The following is a 27,965-nucleotide window of genomic DNA, read 5'->3' on the forward strand; positions in this document are numbered from 1 at the left end:
CTTGGAATTCCGTCTGTTTTCCGTCCTGTAATTGGGGAGCTGTCCCGCCATGAGGATGCGTGACTCACACACACTACTCCTATAGGGAAACAAGGTCTTACGCTACCTTTTACAATGGCTTTTGTTGGTTTGCTGTTGCTTTTGCTTTGCTTTTTTAGTACTAGAGTTTGCACTCAGGGCCTTGTGCTAAGTACTCTGCCTCCAGATCCATTTTTATTCTTTTTATTTTTGGGTCAGTCTTGGGGCTTGAACTCTGGGCCTAAGCCTCTCTGTGTTCAAGACTAGCGCTCTACCACTTGAGTCACAGCACTTCTGACTTTTTCTGAGTAGTCTATTGGAGGTAAGACTCTCATGGACTTTTCTGCCCAGTCTGGCTTCAGACCGCGATCCTCAGATCTCAGCCTCCTGAGCAGCTAGGCTTGCAGGTGTGAGCCACCAGCATCTGGCTGTTTTATTCTGAAAGATAGGATCTTGTGCTTTTCCTCTTGGCTGGACTCAGGCTGCAGTCTTCCAATCTAAGCCTCTTGTGTGGCTGAGATACACCACCGCACAGCCAGCTTGCTTGCTGGGATAGGATCTGGCTGTTTTTGCCGGCACTACTCTTGAACATAGTCCCCCAGACCACCAGCTAGCAAAACAGCGAAGATTCAGGAAGTAAACCGCCACATCTGTGACCATCGAGAACCTACCCGAGATGGGGAAAGAAGTCAAATTTATGAAAACTACGCAAGAGCCTTCAATGAGACTTCAATAGATACACACTGTCATGAATAACTGACAGCCAAAGCAGATGGCAGGCCTGCATGCTGTGTGGTTTGGGGGGGGGTGCTTCTTCAGGATGAGTGATCTGCAAAGGACCTAATGTAAGGGTAGAGTCTGAGCAAGGCTGAGAAGGACATGTGCGGAGGAAGCACCAAGGGGAGAGGACAGCCAACACATCAACCACAGCACCCCAAGAGGGTGAAGATGTGGCAATGCACATCAACTACAGCACCCCAAGAGGGGGGAGATGTGGCAATGCACATCAACCACAGCACCCCAAGAGGGTGAAGATGTGGTGATGCACATCAACTACAGCACCCCAAGAGGGTGAAGATGTGGCGATGCACATCAACTACAGCACCCCAAGAGGGGGGAGACGTGGCTGTGGGTAGAGCTCCTGCCTAGCTCTTCCAGGAAGGAGGGGGGGAAGGAAGGTTTACAAACTAAAGAAAACAGTAGTGAATTGGGTATAAGCTTTTCTGCATTTATCCTGTGGATAAATGTTGAGTTAATGTAGGTAAGTGATTAGCACAATATTCATTCCGCAGTAAGAGCATAAAGAATGTCGACAATTGTTTTAAGTGATCCGCATAAAAGTAATGGCTAGACTTTGCCAAATGCTTCATTTGATTGCTGTAAGCTTTTAGTGAAAAATGGTGCCACAGAAAACAGACTTTAATTCTGCAAACAGCTACCTAACTCTTGTCGGTATCCCAAAGAAGAGGTTCAAGAGTTAACTGAGGGCCCCTGATAAACAACGACAAGTATAAACTTAGAAAAGCCTGACGGGGGCTGGGAAGGTGGCTCAGTGGTAGAGCGCTTGCCTTGCATGCATGAGGCCCTGGGTTCCATTCCTCAGCACCACATAAGCAAAAAGAAAAAAGCCGGAAGAAAAGCCTGACAGCTGGGCTCTGGTGAGCAGTAACGGGTGGAGAGGGCCAGCGTGGTGGGGACAGCCTGGGAAGGTGGAGGAGGAGATGACGGTTGTGTCCACTGCACCCCGGGCCTGCCCCGCGCCCCAGGCCTGCCCCGCGCCCCAGGCCTGCCCGCACCCGGCGCCCCAGGCCTGCCCCGCGCCCCAGGCCTGCCCCGCGCCCCAGGCCTGCCCGCACCCGGCGCCCCAGGCCTGCTCCGCCCCAGGCCTGCCCCGCGCCCCAGGCCTGCTCGCGCCCCAGGCCTGCTCGCGCCCCAGGCCTGCTCGCGCCCCAGGCCTGCTCCGCACCCGGCGCCCCAGGCCTGCCCCACGCCCCAGGCCGTCCACGTGAGCTCCAGCTCTCCAATGCCAAGACGCCCCTTACATAAGAACCACCGCGGTACACGTGAGAGCTCATGCCGTCTCAAGGCCACGTCTGAGGGAACGTGTGCCTTTGGCCAGTGCAAGCCAAACTTCAACCCAAACTTATTTCACAAACAAGTGGTGTAAGCCAGGGTAGAAATGAGCACACGCTGGCTCTTGCTAACATCCTAGAAAGAGTACTGTTACCCTGGTTAACCAGAACTCCTCTGTGCCCAGAGAATAGGATAGGACTCCTCCCTCCTTCCTCCTCCCTCCTCCCCCTCCTCCTCCCCCTCCTCCACCTCCTCCATCATCATCATCATCATCATCACCACCATCATCACCATCATCATCACCGGCAGCAGCATCTCACAGAGAGCTAACAAAATCAGGATCTCCCAAAAGTACTGCCTTTCCTTTTTTAAGATATGTTATTAAGATATATTTGTTTTTATTTTACATTTGTATTTTTAATATTTCAATAGTGCCTTAATTTTATTCTTGATGTTTTAATATCTTTACACCATATTGATATTGATTATATATGTTTATTGTTATTTAATAGATGTCACTGGATCTCATGTTCAAGACATTTCATCTTTTAGTGAAAATCAGCGTAGGATGAAGACGCTATCAATGCTAATTGAGAGCTAATTTTCATTATTTCCATTCAAATCTGTGACCGTGCCCAAGCACAAGCCTCAAATCAAACTGACTTCTACAATTACTCTTTTTTTTACTATTACCGTAACGTTTAAATGACAGTCTGTACTACCCCCAGCTATTATACACACACACACACACATACACCGACATACACTCATGTTGATGTTCACAACCACCCTGAATACTATTACTCCAGGTAACCTGCAACTTTTCTGTGCCTCCATTTCCTCTATGTAAAATGAACATAGGAACAACAAATAGACAAAAATGTCATCTTTCCTCCCGGGACTATTGTGAGGAGGAGGAGAGTCAGCCTATGCAAAGCGCGGAACGAGTACCAGGCCACGCCACAACACGCGCAATGACTCAAACCAGAGCAAGCTCGGCCGACCCCTGCAGAGACCACACGGGACAACGCAGCACCGCCACATTTGCATGTGATCAAGGAGATTTACCTTGATGCCAGTGACAATTTATTTGCTCCAAATGGGAACTGCTTAGAACAATATATTTAGTCCTATTTTTTCCCTCAGTATGGCTCAGGAAATAAATATGACATAAGAATTGACTTCCTTCCACTCTAACTATAAAAATCCCTTGAGACCAAAATTGTTTGTGACAGGAGATTAAAAATAAAGGAGCAAGCTCTGAGCTTCTGTGATCACAGAGTCACGTTCCCTAGAAACTTCACTAGCAGAGAAAGTCCTTTGAACTGAAAATAGCATTTCTCACATGTTTAACACAGGTAACATCCCAAACTCCTTCTTTTGCACTGTTCCATTTGATCTGCAAAAACATCTTCTGGAAAGTGATCATCAAAGCGATTAAATGATTTCTTTATAAAGTCATAAGACTTAAGCAAAATGGCAGAAACCAAACAGGGCCCTTCCAGCTGCGTCTTTCATGGAAGAGGGTTGAAGTTTCAAGGAGATCGCCACGCACAAATCTAGCAGAACAAATGCCTCGGAACCCAACTTCTCTCAGAGCCTCTGAGTGCATCTGAGAATATCAAGAAAAGAATCAGGAAAAGTGAAGCTTTGGAGAGCTCCTCTCCCCAGAACCCAAACTCAGCATCTGATGCTTTCCCTCAATGGCTGGCTCTCTACCATCTGACTCATGCCTCCAACCCTCTTGTTTGGAGTTTTAAATACTCATTAAATGTTTATTCTTGTGTGTGTGTGTGTGTGTGTGTGTGTGTGTGTGTGTGTGTGAACCACACCTGGGTTTGTGCTGATGACTTGACTCTCTTGACAGATACCTGGGAGCTCCAGGCTAGAGCTAGAGACGATCACTAATGACTAAGACTTACTAAAGAATTCCTACGTAACAGAACTTCCATGGTAATCCAACCAAAAGAGCTGGCGACTGCATCCATGGTTAGAGAGGTGAAGCCTCCCATTACCTGGGCATAGAAGCTTCTGGAAACTTTTGGTCCTAGAGTCTCCTCTTTTGGGCTGTTAAGGTCAATCTTTTTTAATCCCCTTTATAATAACCAGAAAACTTCAGTAAAATGTTTCCCTGGTTTCCCTGAGCTCATGTAGAAAATAATGAAACTCCTAGTCAGTAGCCACAACATAGGAAGCATGGTGGCGTGGCGTCCAGGCCCCAGCCTGGCCTAGTGCTGGTCTTGTGGAGTTGGGCCTACCCTGTGGGGCCGAGGCTCGCTCCAGCAATGAATTAAATCATACAACACCCACACGGAGCCCACGGACAGCTGGAGCATGGCTTGGTATGGGAAACCTGTACATCTGGTATCAGAACAAGAATATATCGCCGGGGGGGGGGGGGGAAGGTTTTCCATCAATCACACAAAGGAGACGGTTTCCATACCCACAGAGCCATGGTGGGAGCTTCCCAGGAGAAAAGTCCTCCGAGGAGACCGAGCCTGCCAGGCCTCTGCCCTGCTCACTGGTGACACCTGTGCCACTGACTGGCGACACCCCACACATGCACAAGATACCCAGTATGGGCACAGTGCCACCAACAAGAGGGCTCCCGGGCGCCTGCTGCTCTTCCGTCAGTCCTGCTTTTATTATGTTTAATTAAGTAGTTGCACAAAGGAGTCCCCGTGCATTTGGATCAATGTCCTTCTCCCCCTGTGACCCAAGCCCTCGCCTCCATTTTCCTAGCTGACTGTGAGGGCTGCGTCCCCTTCCTCTCTTCATCCATCTACCCCCCCCCCGGGACCTCTGCCCCCGACACACACAACTTTCCAAGTGTTTGACTGAGAGTTCATTTTTCTAGGGGATTAATTATACTGTTGGACTTCTCCCCTGCAAACACACTTCATTCATCCATTTGTGCACACATGCAAACACCACCCTAAGTGTTTACTTGTCTGTCCAATAGAATGAACGTATTTTGAATGAGGTAAATTATTTTAGTCATGTATTAGGTTCACAGAAAAATGGGGTAAAAACTAGAGTGAGTCCCCATATAGCTCCAACCCAACTCGTCCTCAGCCCCCGGCAGAGTGCACGCGTACCACTGCAGCGCACACTCACTACAGCCAATGCGTCTACAGTGACCACCCTGCCGTCCAAAGCCTGCATCTTCCGCTGTCGTCTGTGAGGGCGCGCTCATCATGGTGGATCCTGCGGTCCGCTTCCTGCGCTTCCCCAGCCATCCTTTCTCCCCCAAACGCCGGCAGCCTCCCATTCTTCAGTCTCCAGGGTTCTGCTTTTTCCAGAATACCAGAGTGTTGGGCTCATACGCTTTGTCACTTTTTTCAGACAATCTTCTTTCACCTAGTAATACACAGTTTCTTCCTCTGTGTCCTTCCAGGCTTTACAGCTCATTTCCTTTTAACACTGAATCATATTCTACAGCCTGGCTGTACCACAGTTCGCTTTCTATTCACCTACAGGAAGGCTCCTAGCAGCTTCTCAGTCTGGCAATTATGAACGAAGCTACTGCAAACACACACACGCAGGGCTGTGTTGTTGGCATAACATCTTGAATCATTTGGACAAATTTCAAAGAGCACACGGCTGGATCCGATGGTGGGAGTATGGCTTTTGTAAAAAACAACAAAAAAATCAAACCCTTACTTCCAGAAATATACCACCTCATCCCTTGTTTGTCCTCTCAAATACCGATACACCTCCATGCACGCACGCACACACGCGCGCACACGCGCACGCACACACACACTGCATATCTTGACCTGACTAGCTTCCACTAGATTAGCTTGGTGTAGGCAACCATGTTTTACAACGGAAAATTCCGCAGCGAAGCTTCCGTGGGCGGCGCAGTGGACCGGGCCCCTCTTCTTCAGTCCCGTGGCTGGTAGCGCTGCAGTTGTGCCTATTGCTCTGAGCGTGGACGTGGGAGCAGGTGTGTGTGTGTGTGTGTAACTCAGCACTATGGCTATGCTGTGCTATTCCATCTCTGACTGCCCTTCCAGTGTAAAGCCACAACCACCTCCTGTCCCTTACCGTCACCTCTGACCTCCTCTACCTCCACAGACCTTGAAACACAGGACTGCGTCCATATCTACTGAAGAGAGCTGTCAGTTTCTGTGTGTCTCCATGAAAGTGAGAATCCCTAGAATCTTTAGAACCCGGGGGGGGGGGGGGGGGGGGGCAGGGGGCGGGGCGGGGCAGGGAGGATGGGAAGGGATGGGAAGGGGAAACAAAGGAGGAGGCTACAATGCTTGATAAGAAATGCACTCATTACCTTGCCCATGTAATCGTAACCCCTCTGTACAGTATTTTCACAATAAAAAAAAAAGAATATTTAGAGCCCTTAGAAATATTTTCTTTTTGGAGTTACTGGGTTTGTCGCCTCTTCTGAGTGGACATTCGTCCAGTTTTATGTCTGGACTCCACTCTGTGAGCAGACCATCGGTCAGCGCCCTCCTGGGCACCACACCCCGGCTAGGAGGACGGGGGCGGGGCAGGGCTGGGGAGCTCACGAGCGATGAGCTCACAAACGGACACGCCGAACGGGAACCCTCCTCAACAGCTACAGAAAGGTAATAAAAAATCGGAAGAACTAACACTTCCGCAACCAGCTTACTCATCAGAGAATGAAAGACCCCACAGGTATGCCCGAGCGCACAGCGCGTGCACGTAAGAGCCAGGTACGTGTGAGGCCAATATTCCCTTAAGCTGCTCTAACAGAATCTTTCTGCCTTCAAACTGTGTAACATGCTATTCGTGACTTAAAGGCCATTAATTAAAACAGAACTACTTAGTCTCCTGTCACTGTAATTCATTCATTTTCTGCTGAAAACATGTTTTTAGCTTTCTCAAGAAAAATTGCAAAGGAAGCATTGGCCTCGTTTCCTAAGTCTAGCTACTCTCCTTGATGTGCTGCAGCATGGAAGTGCGTCCCTCATTAGCAAGCACCCATCTTCTGGCAGCGTTTTCTATCAGTAAGGCTTGGAATGTTCTGGACTCAACGCAGAGAACTAAGCCTCCCCTTGCGGGAACGGAGCAGAGCCGTGCTAAGTGAACTAGAATGTGGCCAGAACTGCCGTCACGCGCATCCTGAGCAGCCGTTACTGCAGAGTGTGAGGGGTTTCTGCCACTTTTGTCAAGAGATTTTCTTTTTCACTCGACATCAGGAACCATACACCAAGTACAGGGAAATCCCAGGCAAGACATGTGCGGTCTTCCTGCTGCACCAGAAAGCCTGCGGCCCTCTTCACGCCAGCACCGCTTCCCTGTAATTAGGACAAGGTTAGATAGTAAGCCTGTTACACCCAGAGGAAGAACTGGAATCAAGTTCATAAGGACCCAGACCACGTGGCACACATGCGCAGTCATGTTTCACTCAGCCATTCAATAGACAATTTTGACAGTTGCTGCCAAGCAGATAGAGCTGGAGATCTTTTTGTTAAGAGAAATAAATCAATTCCATAAGACAGGTACCCCACATTTTCTCTCATTTGTGAAAGAAAAGAGGAAACAAAATAAAACAAAACCTCCAAAGTCATGAAAGTCAAAAGGAAGGAGGTGAAAGGAGAAGAAAGGGGGACCAAGATAGAGAATAGTAGATATGATCAAAATACACTGCACATGTGCGTGGCGGCATCGTGATGTGCTAGACATGTACAATTTGATGTGTGCCAGTAGAAAAGGAGGGAATCACCAGGCACTGGTCACTCACACCTGTCATTCTGCTACTCAGGAGGCTGAGATCTGAGGATCGCAGTTCAAATCCAGCCTGGGCAGGAAAGTCCAATAAACCACCAGAAAACTGGAAGTGGCGCTGTGGCTCAAGTGGTAGAGCACTCGCCTTGAGCTGAAGAGCACAGGGACAGCGCCCAGGCCCAGAGTTCAAGCCCCACGACCGACCAAAAAAAAAAGAAAGAAAGAAAGAAAAAATAAAAAAAGGAGGGAATCAGCACCTATCGGGATCCCAACAGGCAAGAATCATCACTGGGATTGAACAACAGGCCTGCTGTGATCATAAATGTGACATATGCTCTTAAAGCAGAGACAGGCAAAGTACAGAAAAGATCTGGAAGCTGTGGTTGACTGTGAGTTTCTCATACACCAGTAATAAAACCTGACGGCGTCCAGGACGGCACGCCTCCGGTGAGTGCCGCAGGAGGGAGGCACTCCTCAGCTGTGGTGGGCAGAGCCGGGCCGGCTGGGAACCACCGTGCCATTAGAGAATATTAACCAATGGTGACAACAGTAAGGAGACTCCCAACACCCACCCTCTCCTAAAGCAAATTAAAACCAAAACGAATACCACGGAGAGTCTGTCTTGTACTCTGACATCCTATCGTTTAAGCTTGAACGTTCCTGGAATCATTTTTAAATAGAATGAGAAACATGAACACACAGTAAGGAATCGACCTAGAATATAACGGATGCTTCCCTGGGCACTTGTCTATTAAAGCCGAAGTAACTGGCATCACTGCAAGTACATCTTTTGCCTAAACTTCTAGAGTCTCAGATAATAAGTATGTCTAAATGTGTCCATATGGTAGTTAATTAGAAGAAAACATAACAGCCACATTTGGGATCTGATGATAATAATTACCACAGTCAGCCAATACTAAATATCACAGTCAGCTAATATGACATTTGAAAGGAAGAAATCTTACTAGAGCTAGAAACAAGCAGGAGGACACAAATATTCTGTTCCTTTAGATATCTTTATATAGTACAAACTAAAGAAGCAAGTAGTGTTCTATATAACAAATACTTGCCCCCAGTACTTTGAGCTGGTGTCATTGTACCCAGTCACAGGGTGGGTGTGATAATTGGGTGCCCGTGTAGCAGTGTAGAATGACACAATCAAAGTAGCACTTGCATTGCCTTAGATATTTATCATTTCTTTCAGTTAGGGACCATCAAACTCTCTTCTCGCTCTTTATAAATAACTAATAAAATTACTGTAAACTCTAGTCATCCCAAGGTCGATAAAATATTAGATTTTAGTCTTCCTACGCAACTAGGTTTTGGCATCCATTATCCAACCTTCCTTATGTTTTCCTCCATCCTTATAAGAGAATTTGTAAGTAAGTGGAATTTGAGTATTTTAAAATCTTTGAAGTCACTTTCTGTCTAAAAAAAGACTTTTATATAAATGTTTAGAATCATCACCCATTTCTTACCAAAAAAAGGCCATGATATAATAATTACCTTTCTGAAATTAAATGTTAAAACAATGTAGAAAAAGAGAGTATTCTGTTCATATGTTGGCAGTAAACCCGGTGCTATTAATGACAGGAAATACAAATTACCAGCTCCCTAAGAGAACCACTGCTTTAAAATGTAAATGTGCTTACTCTATTCATATCAAGTCCTTTGCCTTCCCTAGCAGCCAAGAAGCACCTATAAGTTATTGATGGTTCATACTGCAAGGTAAGTGCCTTAATCTAGCCAATACACTTACACAGTTCCATGTAAAGTTTTCATGTCACTAAATTCTCAGGGAATATAATTTCCACTATATTTGCACTCATTAAAGCTTAAACTGCCAGGATCTCAAAAAGACTCAAATTCAATATTCAGAAGCGATAAGGAAGAACCTATTCATTCATTTGAGAAGCATCTATAGCAACGCCTAACATTTCCTGGAGAGTAGACTTCAGTTCCTAAGATATAAACACAGCTTTTCTTCCAGAAGCTTCCAGATGTCTATAGAACAATCATATAAACAACTAAACACCAAATCATGGCACACTGAAGAAGCCTCAACACCAGGCACTAGAAGACAAAGAGGCAGGGCAGGGTTGGGTCAGAGAGGCTCCGAAGGGGGAGGAGCCTGACCTGCAGCTTCCCTGTCAGGGGACAGGAATGTTACCAAGAGAAGGGGACAGACAGAATTCCAGGGAGAGGGAAGAGCAAGGAAAATGTGTTTACTATTGCTACAAAAACAGGTTAACCACATGTACAACCCAACAGTGAATGGCTTAACAGATCCCCTGGGAAACTACTATCCAGGGATTCAAACTGTCAAAATATGGTGTACTGCTGAGTATTCTACCAGATATAATTCCTCGTGTGTGTGTGTGTGTGTGTGTGTGTGTGTGTGTGTGCGCGCCAGTCCTGGGACTTGTAATCAGGACCTGGATGCTGTCCTGACTTTTTTTGCTCAAAGTTAGTGCTCTACCACTTGAGTCACAGCTCCACTTCTAACTTTTTGGTGGTTCACTGGAGGTAAAGAGTCTCACGGCCTTTCCTACCTGGGCTGGCTTTGAACCCTGATCCTCAGATCTCAGCCTGCCGGGTAGCTAGGATTAAAGGCGTGAACCCAGCTTTAGGTATTTTTCGGGAGGAAGTATACTCTGCCATATAGTGACTAAGGTCACACGGTAACAACGTTTTCTCAACTCCCTTTTACCACCTGAGCGGAACCTGATGCCTCTTCAGGAATGCTGTTATTCAGAAATGCATTTCTTCACCAATAAATCTTCAGAGAATGGGAATGCCAGCCGCAAACACGAGTAGAACTAGGCAGCCACACACACACAGAGCTCCGCATTTAGAAGCTGGGGTAAAGCACTGCCCTGGCGTTCGGTTGAGTTCTGTTGGGTTCTGTCGCAGTGACACCTGATAGCCCAGGCTGCACGCCATGCTCATCCCCAGGGCGTGGAATATGACATCTGCAGCATTTCCCCTTCTTGCGACCCAAGTGTGAGCCCTGCCAACATGACTGTCAGTCGGCAGAATCATCACAACTGAGAAGCCAAGCGCCAGCTGCCATTATTTGAACCCGGATTTCAACAAATATGAGGCAAGCAAGAGAATGTAATCATAGGAAAATGTGTATGTGACAAATCCCATCATGTTTGCTATTGAGTGTCCTTGGGACAAAGTATCATAATCAAAGCACGGCCAGTTATTCAGGATTTCCCATATGACTAAGCCAAGAAGTCACTGTGATTATGAAATAGCCCCCCCCCCCCGCACATCACCTTTAAAAGAACAATTAAAAACACTTAGCTAAAAAAAGTCGTTTTGATGGCTCAGATGACTATTTTAACAACTTCACTGAGATGTAAGTGATGTACAAGAAGGTGCAAATACATAAAACACACAGTCCGATAAGCATACACAAATATATATAATATCATAAGCATGGAAACTATCAGCATCATCAAGATAAAGAATAACTCTTCAACCCCAAAACTTGCCCTCATACACCACAGTAAATCTTTCTTCCCATAAGACCACTGATGTGCTGTTACGATCAAAGTTTCGTTTTCTAGAATTTTCTATGAAAGGTAAGCCTCTGATACACATTCCCTTTGTAGGGTGATGAGGGAGTTGGGTAGTCTAGCTTCTTTCAGTCCACAACCGTTCTGAGAGTTATCCCAGCTACTGAGTTGTTTCCTTCCTTCTTATTACTGAGTGGTGCTCCATTCTTTGGATGTTCATCCATTGGTCCACCTTTTGATCATTTGATTGTTTCCAGTTGGGATACAGCTGTGCCTAAGTCTTTGTGAAGGCTATTATAACCATTTCTTGGGGGGTTTTTTGTTTGTTTGTTTGTTTTGGTCCGGTCGTGGGGTCTGAACTCTGGGCCTGGGCACTGTCCCTCAGCTCTTCAGCTCAAGGCGAGCGCTCTACCACTGAGCCACCTTTCCAGCCCTATAACCATTTCTTGGATAAATACCTAGCAATGGATTGGTTCTGCCACAGGGTAGAATCTATTTAATGTTTTGAGTTGGAGCTGTTTCCCAAAGTTGTTTGGCCATTTTGCATTTGACGCCAAGGAAGTATGAGAATTCCAGTTCCTCCATGTCTTAATCTACACTTTGAACGGTCAGTCCTCTTAGACATTCTGAGAACTGTAGAGTAATATCTTATTATACTTTAAACCTGTACTGTCCTTATGCCTAATTATAATTATGTAGACTTACTTCATGTCTAGCAGAACTGTTCTCCTCACTCCTCCCTTGGGATACTCTGGGTCCTAGTCCCTGACATTTTTACTCACACATTCAGCTAAAACTAGATGAATGGGTGCATGGGTGCCATTTATAGTGCATAAATTAGTAAAATCTTACAATTTTTAATCTAGCTCTGCCTTTATGAGACATACATTAGTAATATTTCAAATATTTAAATAGTTTCACTATTTCCACATTAGTAACATTTTATGAATGGTGAAGCCATTTCATGATCAACAAATCCCTAAGCTTTTCCTGTAATTAAATAAATTAGCTTTTCAATAACGATATTGAAAAAAAACACATGAATATTCTTTCCTAAAATAAAATCAGCTAAACCTGAGCTAGCCACATCACCACTTCTTAACCAGCATGCCTACGCTGCGAAGATGAGGCAGTCCCGTAGCTGTGATGTTTTTTTTCCCGGAATTCCTGAATATCTCTATACTAGGAAGCAGAATCATGTGCATAATTTCAAATCTTGCCCTTCGTAACGGTTCCGTTTTAACCACCAGAGTCATCCGTGTGTGGGTCTGAGGACCATTCAGGAGTCTGGTTGTCAGGAAGCTCCTGTTGGAGGAGGTCTAGCCCTGGGGTCCGGCAGCAGCGGCGGCGGCGGCAGCCTTCCCGGGTTGCTTTCCTGGGCCTCACTTCTTTCACTGACTGCCCTCCTTAGGCTCCACAGTGATCAGATCCGCAAGCTGATAGATGGAGCGTGAGGGCTCTTTTCCCCTTTGCTTTAGCCTTTTGAGGGTCTTTCTTATCACCCTTTCATCCTCAAGTATGCAAACCCCGTTAAAAAACGTCAAGTGGCAGTTCAACTTTAGCACTTGAAGAATAGCATTCTTCATCCAGCTCATTCTTAAAACATAAACTCCTCCTCCTTTCCTTATCCATTATAAATTAGAGCCTTGATTAAAAATGTAGTGGAACTGCCTAAACTGTCAAGTCTTCAACAGCTCACCAAAAATACCCTCTTGTTTGTGTCACATATTAACACTTCCCAGTGTTTTCAAATGTTATTTTAATTCTCTGGAATGTGAGATTTGTCACATCAGCTGTCAGACAGGCTGGATTTGCTCTCTGCTCACTGCAAGTAGAGTGCTGTTAGGGTCAGGAATAATGTATAAACCTCGCTCAACTCGCAGAGGGTGGAATCACGTCAGGTGCTGGCCTGTGGCAGAAGCAGCCCCACAGCCGCCCAGGCAAGGTGATTTCTAAGAGTGTGAAAGTCTCTACGAAAACAAAATCCCTTGGCTTGGCTACAGAGAACCGCACTGTGGACGTGACCTCTGCAGAGAGCCGCACCGTGCAGCGTGACCTCTGCAGAGAGCCGCACCGTGCAGCGTGACCTCTGCAGAGAGCCGCACCGTGCAGCGTGACCTCTGCAGAGAGCCGCACCGTGCAGCGTGACCTCTGCAGAGAGCCGCACCGTGCAGCGTGACCTCTGCAGAGAGCCGCACTGTGCAGCGTGACCTCTGCAGAGAGCCGCACTGTGCAGCGTGACTCTGCAGCACGAAGCTTCCGTCTCTGCTGGAATGCTGCAAAGGCCCACCAGACAGGAACACTTTAAACCCTCAGCTTCTTGTATTGGTGGGAAAACAAAGCTGATGTTCTGGGAAGACTGTGGAGGTACTAAGAGGATATGAAACCCAGGCCTCCAGGAAAGACAGGACGCAAGACCCAACGGAGCGCGAATGGAGCGTACAAACAGCAAGTGAGGGTCGAAGTTAAACAAGCATTATGTGTTTCACTACTTCATTTTTTTTACCTTGAAGAAACCCTGAAGTTCATCAATAATAAGGGAGGCTATTATTAGTAATATCCCTAAAAATTACTATTTTGAGCACAAAATCAAATAAAACAGTGTTTTCTGTGAAATTCTGAATTTGTTATGCTGAAATTTTCAAAGATTCAACTATAGGTAAGCCTTTTTTTAAAAGACCTAAGCCCTGTCAAATAATGCAAATCTTGTTTCTCAACATATGTACACACAACACCTGCTGGAAGAAATTAACCAGACAAACGTTGAAAAAAATATTCTACCAGGTTTGTAGAAGATCATGAATATCTAACACAGTGCTCAAACAATCACTTCATGTGGATCTAGTTCGCTTTGAAATATAAACACCAGCAGTCAATACACAACCCTCTTGTAAGGCAACAGACTAGCTCAACACAACTGTGATCTGTCATCAGGCTGCTCCCACGACCTAACATCCAACTTCTTGAATGTGCAGGGCCTATCACTTGACAGACGGGTTAGCCCGCGCCACCCTTCTGGTCACATGACCTTCAATCTGTATTTCCTGGGGAGAAGGCAGGCTGAAACACCCAGAAGAACACAGTGTGCCCCCTGCCCCCTTTCCCCCTTGTCCCCCTGCCCCCCTGCCCCTCTCCCCCTCTCCCCAGTGAAAGCCAAGAAAGTGCACTGCAAATGTCTTGACCACATCCACAAGGGCAATGCAAGGGACATTCGTGAACTCTGTAAGTTGAGACTCAAGGAGAAGGAGGAGCATGGCCGGAGGCAGGAGGAACCACTAACTGAGCAGACATACTGCCAAAGAGTTCACCTTGGCTCTCATACTCAAACAGATACCCACAACTCAACAGTTTGACTTCAGTCCTCCTCAATATCAATTGTTTTAAAATAAGCCATTTTTAATGGGAGCAGAGGATAGAAAAAGAAGATAAAATTAAAGAATGGTTCTTCCCAGCTAAGTCTTTAAGATAAATCCTGCTGCAGACATTACATGGAACCAAGGGGTCTCAGACTGAAAACTGTAACTTTGGGGTTGAAATTTCAAGGAATATATAAGGCTAAATACTTTCTTCAAAAAGCAAATAGCAAAAGTAGGAGGGAAAAAAAACACACACTAGCTGAAAAGCACCTCAACCTCATGGTAATCACTGGCAATTCCACTGAGATATACAACTCCTCTGAGGAGAAGTATCTTTAGTTGAGTCATTCCTTTCCAGAAATATGGATATTATTAAAGAGCAGTTATCTAATATGTGAAGAAATGAAGTTTAGGTTAGTTTGTTTACAATGGTTCTCTGAATTTTTAAAAAAATCTTGAAAGCTGAGGAAATACTGCTCTTGACTTTGTATTAGAATGTGTATGACTAAACTCCTAAAAATTCTAAGTCTCCTAATAAATGAATAGCAAATGGTTAAGAAAAAACTGATTACCACCCTCCCGAACCCCCCCCACACACACACACAGACCCACAGCGTAACTGTGGGACTGATGAGGGAAAGGAACGGCAGAGGATGAGTGAGACCAAAATACATGTGCACACGTGCGAGGATGACGTACTTTCAGTGAAAGCTATTTGATAACAGATAACAGGGAAAGAGGGAAGGGGCAGGAGTTAACCTGAGCAAATTACAGCCACATGGAATACGCCGGCGAGATGCCTTTGTGCGGTTGATGCAGAGGGAAACAATGAAAAGCTGAATGCTAGGAGAGGGGGTCTGTGCGGGGTATGGGTGAAAACTCTGCGTGCACGTACAAGCATAAACAATGACACTTGCTGAATTGTTTTAAGGAGGAGGAAGAGGAGATGGGGGAGAATAACAGAAGAGGTGTGTTTGATCATACTGTGCGCATGCACGGAAATATCATCAGGAAATTCCCTGGTACAACGAATATGTGCCAATAAAAATCTTCTTTGAAACAATAGAGCTTTGTGCCCTTCACAGATCTAATGAACCAAAACTCTATGTGTAAGACACCTCCCAGGGCATCCGTGAGCACTGAATGTAACTTACAATAACCATGGTCAAGAAACTGCAACTACTAATCTGTAACCTGCACTTCCTGTAGGAAGCAATGCTGACACAGAACAAGGTCAAGGCTGTAGTTAAGAAAGAATGCTCTCAGAAGCACGTCTATTTTCAGCATGAGGTCACCTCATTAGAGTGAAAAGAAATTAAATATTTAATCCTTTATGAGAGCCATCTATCTGATTTTAAAACACCAACTTAAGTTCAGACATCTGAATATAAAACTAAATGAGTTGTGTAGTTTTAAAATGTTTTCAGTGTTATCCAAAACCATACCAGTACATTTCCAGAACATACGTCTAATTTATAAAACTAAAGTCCTGATCATGGTTCATGAATAAAGATTTGAAGCCTCACTTGACTGTAATACAGTTTGGTCTTTACAAAATCATTCTCGCCTTTGCCACATAAATAGGAGCAGCCCGTCCAGCTAGCAGATGCGTCCCAGGGAACAGCACTGCACAGCATACACAACTTATCTAGGTCGTCTCTGATTTCCTTAAATAATACTAGGTAGGTCTCCAGTGTAAATATTCCTGCCTCTCTTTTGTAAATTTTATTCCTAAGTAGTGTGTTCTTTTTTATGAACCTGGAAATGGAATTTTTTCCTTCACTTCATTTTTTGACTATTTTTGCATGTATATAGAAAATACCTGGGGCTGGGAAGGTGGCTCAGTGGTAGAGCGCTTGCCTTGCATGCCTGAGGCCCTGGTTCGATTCCTCAGCACCACATAAGCAAAAAAGCAAAAAGCCGGAACTGCGCTGTGGCTCAAGTGGTAGAGCACTAGCCTTGAGCTGAAGAGCTGAGGGACAGTGCCCAGGCCCAGAGTTCAGGCCCCACGACCGGACCCAAAAAAAAAAAAAAAAAGAAAAGAAAATACTACTGGTTTCCTTGAACCCTGAAACCTTTCTAAAATCATTTAATGGTTCTAAGAGTGTATTGGTAGATGTCTCCAGATTTTCTATATATATAACCAAAGAGACTTTACTTTCCAAAATCGACGCCTGAATTTCTTTGACTTACCTATTTCCCTGCCTAGACCCTCCAGGACAACAGAACAGATCAAAATGAGAAGTGGTAAGAACAGATACCCTTACCTTGTCCCTCATCTGAAAGCAGAAGCATCCAGTGTTTCTAAAAAACATCAAGTACATTAACTGTGAAGTTTTCAACCATGCCCTTTATCGGGTTAAAGAACTTTTCCTCTTGTTGAATTTTGAGAGAAGCGGAATGTCCAAAACAATTTTGAAAAAAGTTAAAGCAAAAGGATTCCTGTTTCCCCACTTCCAAAGAATACTACAGAAAAAAGGCAATTAAGACAGCATGGTGCTGGTACAAGGATAGATTTACGGATCACTTTAACAGCACCAATACAAACCCACATATTCATGGTCAACAAAACGCTGACAATGTGTATGATAACAATGTAATAAAATGCAGAAAAAAGAATCTCTTCACTAAACAGTGCTGGACAGCGTCTCTCCTCCTGGATTTAGTCAAGAGAGTCGAGTCCACCATTGTTGGCTTTCTAACTAATCAGTAAAATAAATAATGTATATTTGCTTCTCTAAAGAAACCAATAGTGCTGGGGAAATTGGTATCCACAAGCAGAAAATTAAGTTGGACCCTTGCCTCATGCTATATTAAAAGACTGACTCAAAACGAATCAAAACCGGACATATAAAAGCAAAAGCACAAGACTATTAGACAAACCTTTACTATCTTGATTTTGGCAAATGATTCTGAAATATGACTCCAAAAGCATGAGCAGTGAAGGAATAAAATAAGGTGAACTTCATGAAAGATTGAAAACTTTTGAGCTTCAAAGGACATGATGCAGAGAGAGGGCAGCCCACAGACTAGAGCATTTTGTAAGTCATATATCTGCTAAAGGACTTGTAGCTAGACTGTGTAAGAATTCTCTGCCAGGCGCCAGTGGCTCGTGCCTGTCATCCTAGCTACTCAGGAAGCTGAGATCTGAGGATCATGGTTCAAAGCCAGGCCAGGCAGGAAAGTCCATGAGACTCTAATCTTCAATTAACCACCAGAAAACTGCAAGTGGCACTGTGGCTCAGAGTAGTAGAGCACTAGCACTGAGCAAAAGAGCTCAGGGACAGTACCTAGGTCCAGAGTTCAAGCCCCAGGACCACTCAAAGAAAAAAGAAAAAAGGAAAGAGAAAAACAATTCTTACCACTCAATAACAAAAAGTCAATTTTGGCAATTTTTGAAAGAACAAAGGAGATGAATAATTATTTCTCCAATCAAGAGTATAAATGATACCTGTAATTCCAGCACTCAGAAAGCTGAAGCAGGAGCATTGTGAGTTCAAAGCCATAGAGCAAATTCAAGGTTACCCTAAATTGTATAACAAGCACATGAGATGTTCTACACCATTAGTAATTAGGGAAGAACAAGCCAAAAACCCCAGTGATACTCACGAGTGTTTTGAGGGTGTATAGACACTGGACGCCTCCTACCAGTGGGAACCTAAGATGATGCACCCCAGCTGTGGAAATCAGCACACACTCCATAAGCAATGAAACTGAAGCATGACGGAATCTTTCCAAGGAAATGAAGCCGTAGTTCTATACCAAAATGTGGGGGGAGTGTTTCCAGCAGCGTTATTCATAAGAGCCAAAAGACAGGACCAATCGAAATCTTCATTAACTTAGAATGAGCAAAGTATGTGTCCAAACAATGGAATATTATTAGCCATAAAGGGAATGAAGTTCTAGCACATGCAGCCACATGGGTGAACCATGAAAACAATAAATGAGAGCTGTCAATTCAACAGCTCATGTATTAAGTCATCTCGCTTTGGGGAATGTGCAGAACAAGTGCATTTGTGGACACAGACACAGGTTCGTAAAAGCCTAGAACTGAAGGGGCCTGGGCTTCCCCTCGGTGAGCCTACGACTCTAAAGCTGCTACAATACATTGACAGTTTCTTTTTTTTTTTTTTTTTGGTCAGTCGTGGGGCTTGAACTCTGGGCCTAGGCGCTGTCCCCGCACTCTTCAGCTCAAGGCCAGTGCTCTACCACTTGAGCCACAGCGCCACTTCCGGTTTTCTAGTGGTTTATTGGAGATAAGAGTCTCACAGAGTTTCCTGCCCGGGCTGGCTTTGAACCGTGATCTTCAGATCTCAGCCTCCTGAGTAGCTAGGATGACAGGAGTGAGCCACCGGCGCCAGGCTGACATTGACAGTTCTAAAGGAACCGTTTTAGTGCTGCTTAAATCCTAAACAGGCAAAGATGTTAATAGGAAAAGCAATAAAATTCCCAAAATGAAATGAAGAAATCTTCAAGAGTGCCAAATCATAAGAGAAAAATACTAACAGCAAATAAACATGAAACTATCCAACACCACAGCTGCTGAGATACAATGAAGACAAAGCATCTCTTGCCGTCAGGAGCGCGATGGTGCGGGCAATGAGCACAATACTCTGATACACACGGCGGGGAGGGCATAAACACAAGCACGCTCGCATGCGTATACACACAGAGCTGCTAGATGGCTGACTGTGGTGACTTACATGTGCACACCTCACACAAGGAAAGGAAGCGTCTCGCGGAGGTCGTGGTGTTACACAGTACCACAAAATTACACAGACGGACTCATAGTGAGCAAATACTTTCAAGGCATGAAAGCGCAGGTGTTTAGTAATTTCTATGCAAATGAACCTTCTCTCTAATGAAACCAAATGAATTTGAAGAGCAATGAAGAAGGGGGCATCCTGGGGAGATGGGGCGCTGGCCACAGCGATGTGGCCATGAAAGCCTTTCCTGCTGATCCCCAGCGCCCGCACCCAGCAGGTCCGGGGAGGTGGGACGGGCTCTCACCGGGACCCGTGCCGTGGTTCATTACCTGCTTTGGAAGTCACAAGCTGCAGCACAAGAGGTCTTCTTGTTACAATGCCAGATCCTCGAGGAAGGAAGTCCCTGGAAAGCAAGAAACAACAATTCAAGCATTATGCAATTCTCGTTACCTAAAAAGTGATAGGTTGCATTGTAAACTACTTCTTCCAACTCCCAATCTTCCAACTTAGCATCTACCTAAAGTAGGCTAGGCCCACACCCTCAAACCAAAATTAAATATAATAATTTTTTAAAGCATAATTCAGATGGGAGCAAGTGGTTCACACCTGCATCCTAGCTGACTCTTATCTCCAATTAGCCACCAGAAAACCGGAAGTGGCGCTGTGGCTCAAGTGGTAGAGTGCTCACCTTGAGCTGAAGAGCTCAGGACAGCACCCAGGCCCGAGTTCAAGCCCCAAGACCCACCAAAAAAAAAAAAATTAGCAATTTCTCTGGTTTCCAGGTCGGTATTAGTAGTGATGTAACCCAAAAATGTAAATTGCAGTTATATTTTCTAAATATCCTGAATTTTTTATCAAATAAATACACAAAATATGGGATCGAGTAGAGGTAAATATTGTATCTGGAAATATTAATATCAGAAAAGTTATTCCAACATGCATTTTACTTCTTCTCATTCCTGGTAAATTGAAGTTTTGTTTTTTATTTTGCTTGTTCTTTTTACAAAGACCACATTGAAATGTTAATATGTATCTCAGGCCAATAAAATGCAGGAAAGAATGTAGCATATAACCTGGCGCCAACCATGCCATCTAAGCCATTATTGATTCTACATGTCAAAGAATTCATGAACATACCCACATACTTGCAGCAGCACTTGGGGCTGGGGTTTTGTGGGAGGGGAGCTGTTGCTTTATTGGGGTGTGGGAGACATGCTGCTCAGGCAGGCCTCGGCCGCTTGAGCCCCCCTCTGCCCTGTGGAGAGATTTTCCAGGCTGCCCTGGGCTGAGGTCCCCCTGTGTCTGCCCCATGTGGTGGTAATGACAAGTGCTTGCCTGAGCCCTACCATTCCCAGTACCTCCAGAAAAAGTGCCCAGGGAGCAAAACAGTAGTTTACTCAAGAAATTCACTGAGAAACTAAGAAATGCTAGCGAGATGCTGTGGAAGGGTTTCTTGACAGGTCACAGTGTCTCCTGGAATCTGAAGTCTCATGAGAAGATAAAAAGGGGCAGGTAAGAAATGACAGAAGGCCGTTGATGAATGATGTTTAGAAGATAAACGAGGGGGAAGGATGTGCTCTCCTTATCTTTTGAATATGTTAATATGTATTTATATGCTTAGTATCAGGATGATTTCTCTATAATCATGTAAGTTTCAATGGGAAGGATCAGAACTAGGCTGTGTGATGGTTTCCATGTATAAGCTCAGCACTGGGGAGGTGGAAGTATACACTGGGTCTGCCTGGGCTAGAAATCAAGATTTGCCTCAAAAACCAAAACAGAGCATCTTGTGATTTGTCATTATAACTAAACAAGGAGAGGTTGATATAAAGATCAAAACTTAAAAAACACTAGAAAGAGCTGGAAAGAATCTGAACTTTCCCCACGGAGGATCTGGGATGGCACGGATAAACCTAGACCTTAAAGGGCTACGTAATGTCAAGAAGCGGATCAGTAAAACATTTTCTTCACAACACAGCGAGGAACAATAGGGAGCTTCTGGCAAGGTCCTGGCGTAGGCCTTGAGTGTGGCTTCATCTTCAGGACACAGGCTCAGTGGCAAGTCCTCTGAGCAGGCTGGTTCTCACACTGGCAAGTAACTGTTGTAAGCCTTCACAACATCTACCTTCATCTGGTCCTTGTTTAAATTTATTAAGCAGGCAGAATTTGCCTTAGGAGTAAGGAATGGATGCAGGCATTCAATCCCATTCCTATGAATTCACATTTCTGCTGGTTACCGGTCCTGCTTCTAGTACACCCTCAATAGCAGTGAAAAGATTGTGGAGCCAAATCTTCTATTTGTAAGTCTCTCCTGCGTTCACGGGAGTCTCTACATGCCACAGAAGCACTCAGAGACATATTTCTCTGTAGTGAAGAGTGAGACACTAATTTGACATCCTGGAAACAGGATGTCAGCTAAGTAAAAATCACAAGCCCGGCACAGACCGACAGCAAGAGCAAAGGCACAAGTGCAAATCACACACCCGGCACAGGCCGACAGCGTGTGCAAAGGGACAAGTGCAAATCACACACCCGGCACAGGCCGACAGCGTGTGCAAAGGGACAAGTGCAAATCACACACCCGGCACAGACCGACAGCGTGAGCAAAGGGACAAGTGCAAATCACATACCCGGCACAGGCCGACAGCGTGAGCAAAGGCACAAGTGCAAATCACACACCCAGCACAGACCGACAGCGTGTGCGAAGGGACAAGTGCAAATCACACACCCAGCACAGACCGACAGCGTGTGCGAAGGGACAAGTGCAAATCACACACCCGGCACAGGCCGACAGCGTGTGCGAAGGCACAAGTGCAAATCACACACCCGGCACAGGCCAACAGCGTGAGCAAAGGCACAAGTGCAAATCACACACCCGGCACAGGCCGACAGCGTGAGCAAAGGCACAAGTGCAAATCACACACCCAGCACAGACCGACAGCGTGAGCAAAGGCACAAGTGCAAATCACACACCCGGCACAGGCCGACAGCGTGTGCGAAGGGACAAGTGCAAATCACACACCCAGCACAGACCGACAGCGTGTGCGAAGGGACAAGTGCAAATCACACACCCGGCACAGGCCGACAGCGTGAGCAAAGGCACAAGTGCAAATCACACACCCAGCACAGACCGACAGCGTGAGCAAAGGCACAAGTGCAAATCACACACCCGGCACAGGCCGACAGCGTGTGCGAAGGCACAAGTGCAAATCACACACCCGGCACAGGCCGACAGCGTGGCGAAGGGACAGGCCTTCCAATGGGCGCTGCGAATGGCAGCCCCACCTCCAGATGGGCAGCACCCCCATTTGATAGTGTTGCTTTCTACTCAGTAATGTTGACTACAGCCTAGGTGTATATGGATCAAGTGAGGTGTAACCCAGGATTGAAAACCAGGCCTTATCAAATCACTCCAATCGGGGGCCCTGTGCCTTGCTTGTGGCTGAACCTTCCAGACTTTGGCTGGGGGTTCCTAGACCTCGGCTGGGGGGCTCCAGACCTCAGCTGGGGAGGTTCCAGACCTTGGCTGGGGGGTTCCAGACCTCGGCTGGGGGGTTCCAGACCTCGGCTGGGGGGTTCCAGACCTCGGCTGGGGGGTTCTAGACCTCGGCTGGGGTTCCTAGACCTCAGCTAGGGGTTCTAGACCTCGGCTGGGGGGTTCCAGACCTCGGCTGGGGGGTTCCAGACCTCAGCTGGGGGTTCTAGACCTTAGCTGGGGGTTCTAGACCTCAGCTGGGGGTTCTAGACCTTGGCTAGGTAGTTCTAGACCTCAGCTGGGGGTTTCTAGACCTCGGCTGGGGGGTTCCAGACCTTGGCTGGGGGGTTCTAGACCTCAGCTGGGGGGTTCTAGACCTCAGCTGGGGGTTCTAGACCTTGGCTAGGTAGTTCTAGACCTCAGCTGGGGGTTTCTAGACCTCGGCTGGGGGGTTCCAGACCTCGGCTGGGGGGTTCTAGACCTCGGCTGGGGGGTTCTACACCTTGGCTAGGGGGTTCTAGACCTCAGCTGGGGGGTTCTAGACCTCGGCTGGGGGTTCTAGACCTTGGCTAGGTAGTTCTAGACCTCAGCTGGGGGTTTCTAGACCTCGGCTGGGGGGTTCCAGACCTCGGCTGGGGGGTTCTAGACCTCGGCTGGGGGTTCTAGACCTCGGCTGGGGGTTCTACACCTTGGCTAGGGGGTTCTAGACCTCAGCTGGGGGGTTCTAGACCTCGGCTGGGGGCGTCGTCCTCCCTGTGACACAGCAGCTAGCCCTGGCATCTGTCTTCCGTCAGGCTTCCCTCAGGGAGGCACTGGTCTGCACTGCGACAACAGGGCAGGCAGCCCCTGTGCCTGTGCCCTGTGCCCTGTGCCCTGTGCCCTGTGCCCTATGCCCTGTGCCTGTGCCCTGTGCCTGTGCCCTGTGCCCTATGTCCTGTGCCCTGTGCCCTGTGCCCCTATGCCTGTGCCCTGTGCCTGTGCCCTGTGCCTGTGCCCTGTGCCCTGTGCCCCTGTGCCTGTGCCCTGTGCCTGTGCCCTGTGCCTGTGCCCTGTGCCTGTGCCCTGTGTCCTGTGCCCTGTGCCCCTGTGCCTGTGCTCTGTGCCCTGTGTCCTGTGTCCTGTGTCCTGTGCCCCTGTGCCTGTGTCCTGTGCCCTGTGCCCTGTGCCCCTGTGCCCTGTGTCCTGTGTCCTGTGCCCTGTGCCCTGTGTCCTGTGTCCTGTGCCCCTGTGCCTGTGTCCTGTGCCCTGTGCCCTGTGCCCTGTGTCCTGTGCCCTGTGCCCTGTGCCTGTGCCCTGTGCCCTGTGCCTGTGCCCTGTGCCTGTGCTCTGTGCCCTGTGTCCTGTGTCCTGTGTCCTGTGCCCCTGTGCCTGTGTCCTGTGCCCTGTGCCCTGTGCCCTGTGCCCTGTGCCCTGTGTCCTGTGTCCTGTGTCCTGTGTCCTGTGTCCTGTGCCCTGTGCCCTGTGCCCCTGTGCCTGTGTCCTGTGCCCTGTGCCCTGTGCCCCTATGCCTGTGCTCTGTGCCCTGTGCCCTGTGTCCTGTGCCCTGTGCCTGTGTCCTGTGTCCTGTGCCCTGTGCCCTGTGTCCTGTGCCCTGTGCCCTGTGTCCTGTGTCCTGTGTCCTGTGTCCTGTGCCCTGTGCCCTGTGCCCTGTGCCCCTGTGCCTGTTCCCTGTGTCCTGTGTCCTGTGTCCTGTGCCCTGTGCCCTGTGCCCCTGTGCCCTGTGTCCTGTGTTCTGTGCCCTGTGCCCTGTGCCCCTGTGCCCCTGTGCCTGTGCCCTGTGCCCTGTGTCCTGTGTCCTGTGCCCTGTGCCCCTGTGCCCCTGTGCCCCTGTGCCCTGTGCCCTGTGCCCCTGTGCCCCTGTGCCCTGTGCCCTGTGCCCCTGTGCCCTGTACCCCTGTGTCCTGTGTCTGTGCCCTTTGTCCTGTGCCCTGTACCCTGTGCCCCTGTACCCTGTACCCTGTACCCTGTGCCCCTGTGCCCCTGTGCCCTGTGCCCTGTGCCCTGTGCCCCTGTGCCCTGTGCCCTGTGCCCTGTGCCCCTGTGCCCTGTGCCCTGTGTGTCTGTGCCCTAAGACTCAAACCTAAAGTCTAACTCTACAATCTTGAGCATTAAACTCTGCTATATTGTTTACATTGAGGAGGAAGAGCTGAGGTGTGTATTTGGACATGTTGATCTTCAGGTGCCTGGGACAGGTCCAAGTAGAGACAACACAGTATACATTAAACTGAAGAGCTGCAATGTGGGTGACAATTATGTAGCCTTCCTCGGAGAGGGCGCTTGAAGTTCAGAGACTAAGTGAATGGGACAGGCTGGAAAGACTGAGAACATGGAACTCAAAGACTGAGCACCTCCCAGAGCAGCTCTGACAGGGACAGAAACCACCTGAGGTCACTTCTGGAGATGACAAGGATCACTCAAGCACTTTCCATTGTCTTCATTGTGAGTCCTGAGTACGAGTATTACATAGAAAAAAATAAATGTTCAACATTCCCACAGAGAAGCAGAGGCATCAGAGGCACAAAGCTCCCGGCAGTTCATGTAGTCTTCCAGGGCAACAAACGCACTCACACGCCGACCACATGCGGAAGTCGCTTCGGGTACTGAGGCAAAGTCACCGTGCGGTTCAGCAGCCCTGCCTCCCGCAGAAGCCCGGCCACTCGCACTCAGCAAGGTGTCCTGGTGCCCTGGCACACCCACTTCTTTGAATCTCCTCTCTCCTCTCACCTCCTTTTAGCCAACTCCTACTTAAACTTCAACACTCAGCCCCAGGCCATGTTTTCTGAGAGCCACAAGATCCTCATCACAAGTCTGTCTAGCTTTCAACACACACCTGTGACACGGTCTAGTTACAAGTTGGTTCTGCTACCTTCGCCGGCTCTTTCCATGACAGTATTAAATAGGTTTAACGTTTTCTACCTACAATTTCAGGAAGATCCCACATTCCTCACATACCTTGAACACAGAGGGGAAACCTTCCTATATATAATTCTTGAGTGGTGAACAGCTAAGTGGGATTATGTAACAAGAAGAACAGGCAATATGACCTACACTGTGCCAAAATGTAGTATGGCCATTTAAATATTCTATGATGAGCATGCAAGGTCTAACAGTATACACCAAAATGCAAAATACCATGTGGGTCAATATGCCTGACTTTCTAAATACATGGAACGTATTTAGACTTTGAGGAATTTGAAGGAAACAAATTTTTTAATCCAAGCAATACTACGCTTTTGAAAGTTAGTCCTTCAAAACAGAAAAATTTGTTTAAAATTGATCTTCAAAGTATAATTTTCTTTGTTCCAAAATAATGCCTATGTGATTACCATCTTTTTTTGTTGGTTTTTTTTGGTCAGTCGTGGGGCTTGAACTCTGGGCCTGGGCGCTGTCCCTCAGCTCTTCAGCTCAAGGCGAGCACTCTACCACTTGAGCCACAGCACCATTTCCAGTTTTCTGTTGGTTTATTGGAGATAAGAGTTTCATGGACTTTCCTGCTTGCGCTGGCTTTGAACCACGATCCTCAGATCTCAGCCTCCTGAGTAGGTGGGATTACAGGCATGAACCATCGTTGCCTGGCTTGTGATTACTATCTTAAAACACTTCAAAATGATAACCAAAGATGGAGAAAAAGATGAGGAAACAAAGAAAAGAGAAAAGAGAATAAAACAAGGAAAGGAGGAAGAAGGAGAGACAGAGAAACAAAAGCAAATCACTATCCAGTACTTCTCATCCCTGCCCTGAGAAGCACTGAGATCAGAGATGTGATTCCAGCCCCTGAACACAATGGTGACATTAAAATGACTCTACTTGCATGCCCAGAGACTTGTCAACCATTACAATGCCACTTTAATTGCTAAAGGAAGTAATTATGCCAAAATCTACAGATTCAATTGGAAATTTTCCACTGCAGTTTCTTTTTTCTTCCTAAATTGTTGGTACACAGTAATTTTATTAGCACTTCCAGATTTGTAAAAAGAACATGCACACACACACACACACACACACACACACACACACACACACACACACACACACACACACACACACTTTTTTCCAGGCACCAGTGGATCCACCTGTAATCTTAGCTACTCAGGAAGCTGAGATCTTAGGATCAAGGTTCAAAGCCAGCCTGAGCAGAAAAGTCCATGAGACTCTTATCTCCAAGTAAGCACCAAAAACTGCTAAAAGTGGAGCTGTGGCTCACATGGTAGCATGCTAGCACCCAGGCCCTAAGTTCAAGCCCAAGGACAGGCACATACACAAACACACACACACACACACACACACACACACACACACTTTTTAAACTTATTGTAAAGGTAATGAATACAGGGGTTACAGTTACAAAAGTACACACATGTGTTTTGCAACTACCAGTTACTCTGCAGTCTAAAGTATTCAAGACTAGCATTATTTTGTTAAGAAAACAAAAATAAAAAGTTATAAATCCATTAGCAAGAAACACAGGGTTTTTAATTAACATTTAACAAATGTTAATATTTATCCACAAAACTCAAAATTTCTAAACAATGAAGTTTAATTAAATCTAATTACTCAGTAACTGGTGGTTCCCATCGAAACATGTATAAAATATAAACATTTCTGGATTAGCAATCTGTACACTGAAGAAGCATATTCTCAGTTTACAAATCCCAGGTGCTCTGGCCAGCATTAAACACTTTACTGATAAAGCAGTGCATTCTAGAATTTATAGCAACAGATTAACAAGTCTTGACACAAGCTAGTCAGTCAGCATTTACCAGATTTCAAATCACAAACTATAACTGACCTAGTTAGCAGCCATGAAGACAAATGGCAAGAGATAACTGCTAAAGAGACTGCAGAAGAGACTGCTGGTCAATCCCACTCTGGACATTTACCAAATAACCACACATGAGGCCACACTAAAGCTACCAGCACAACCATGTTCACTGCAACAGTATTTACCATAGCTAAGGTATGGAACCAACTCAGATGCCCCTCAGTAGATAAATGGATCAAGAAAATGCAATATATATATATATATATATATATATATGCAATATATATGTATATATAAATACATATATGGGAATTCTATGCCTCCATTAGAAAGAAT

General features: G+C 46.5%; 1 protein-coding gene across 8 annotated transcripts in view; it reads right to left on the reverse strand.

Annotated features, from left to right (window-relative positions):
* The window catches only part of LOC138818219 (dynamin-3), a 414,072-nt gene that overhangs the window by 341,819 nt on the left and 44,288 nt on the right, over nt 1–27,965 (reverse strand). For all 8 annotated transcript variants that reach the window (XR_011369011.1, XM_070009224.1, XM_070009221.1 and 5 more), the window contains exon 2: nt 19,722–19,795. Coding sequence is in view for 7 of the 8 variants with exons in the window: in XM_070009224.1 (XP_069865325.1) it covers nt 19,722–19,795 (74 nt within the window). In the remaining variant the exon portion in view is untranslated. The remainder of the gene's footprint in view (nt 1–19,721; nt 19,796–27,965) is intronic.

This window comes from Dipodomys merriami, unplaced genomic scaffold (assembly GCF_024711535.1).
Source record: "Dipodomys merriami isolate MVZ:Mamm:240054 unplaced genomic scaffold, mDipMer1.0.p SCAF_72, whole genome shotgun sequence".
NCBI classification, from domain to species: domain Eukaryota; kingdom Metazoa; phylum Chordata; class Mammalia; order Rodentia; family Heteromyidae; genus Dipodomys; species Dipodomys merriami.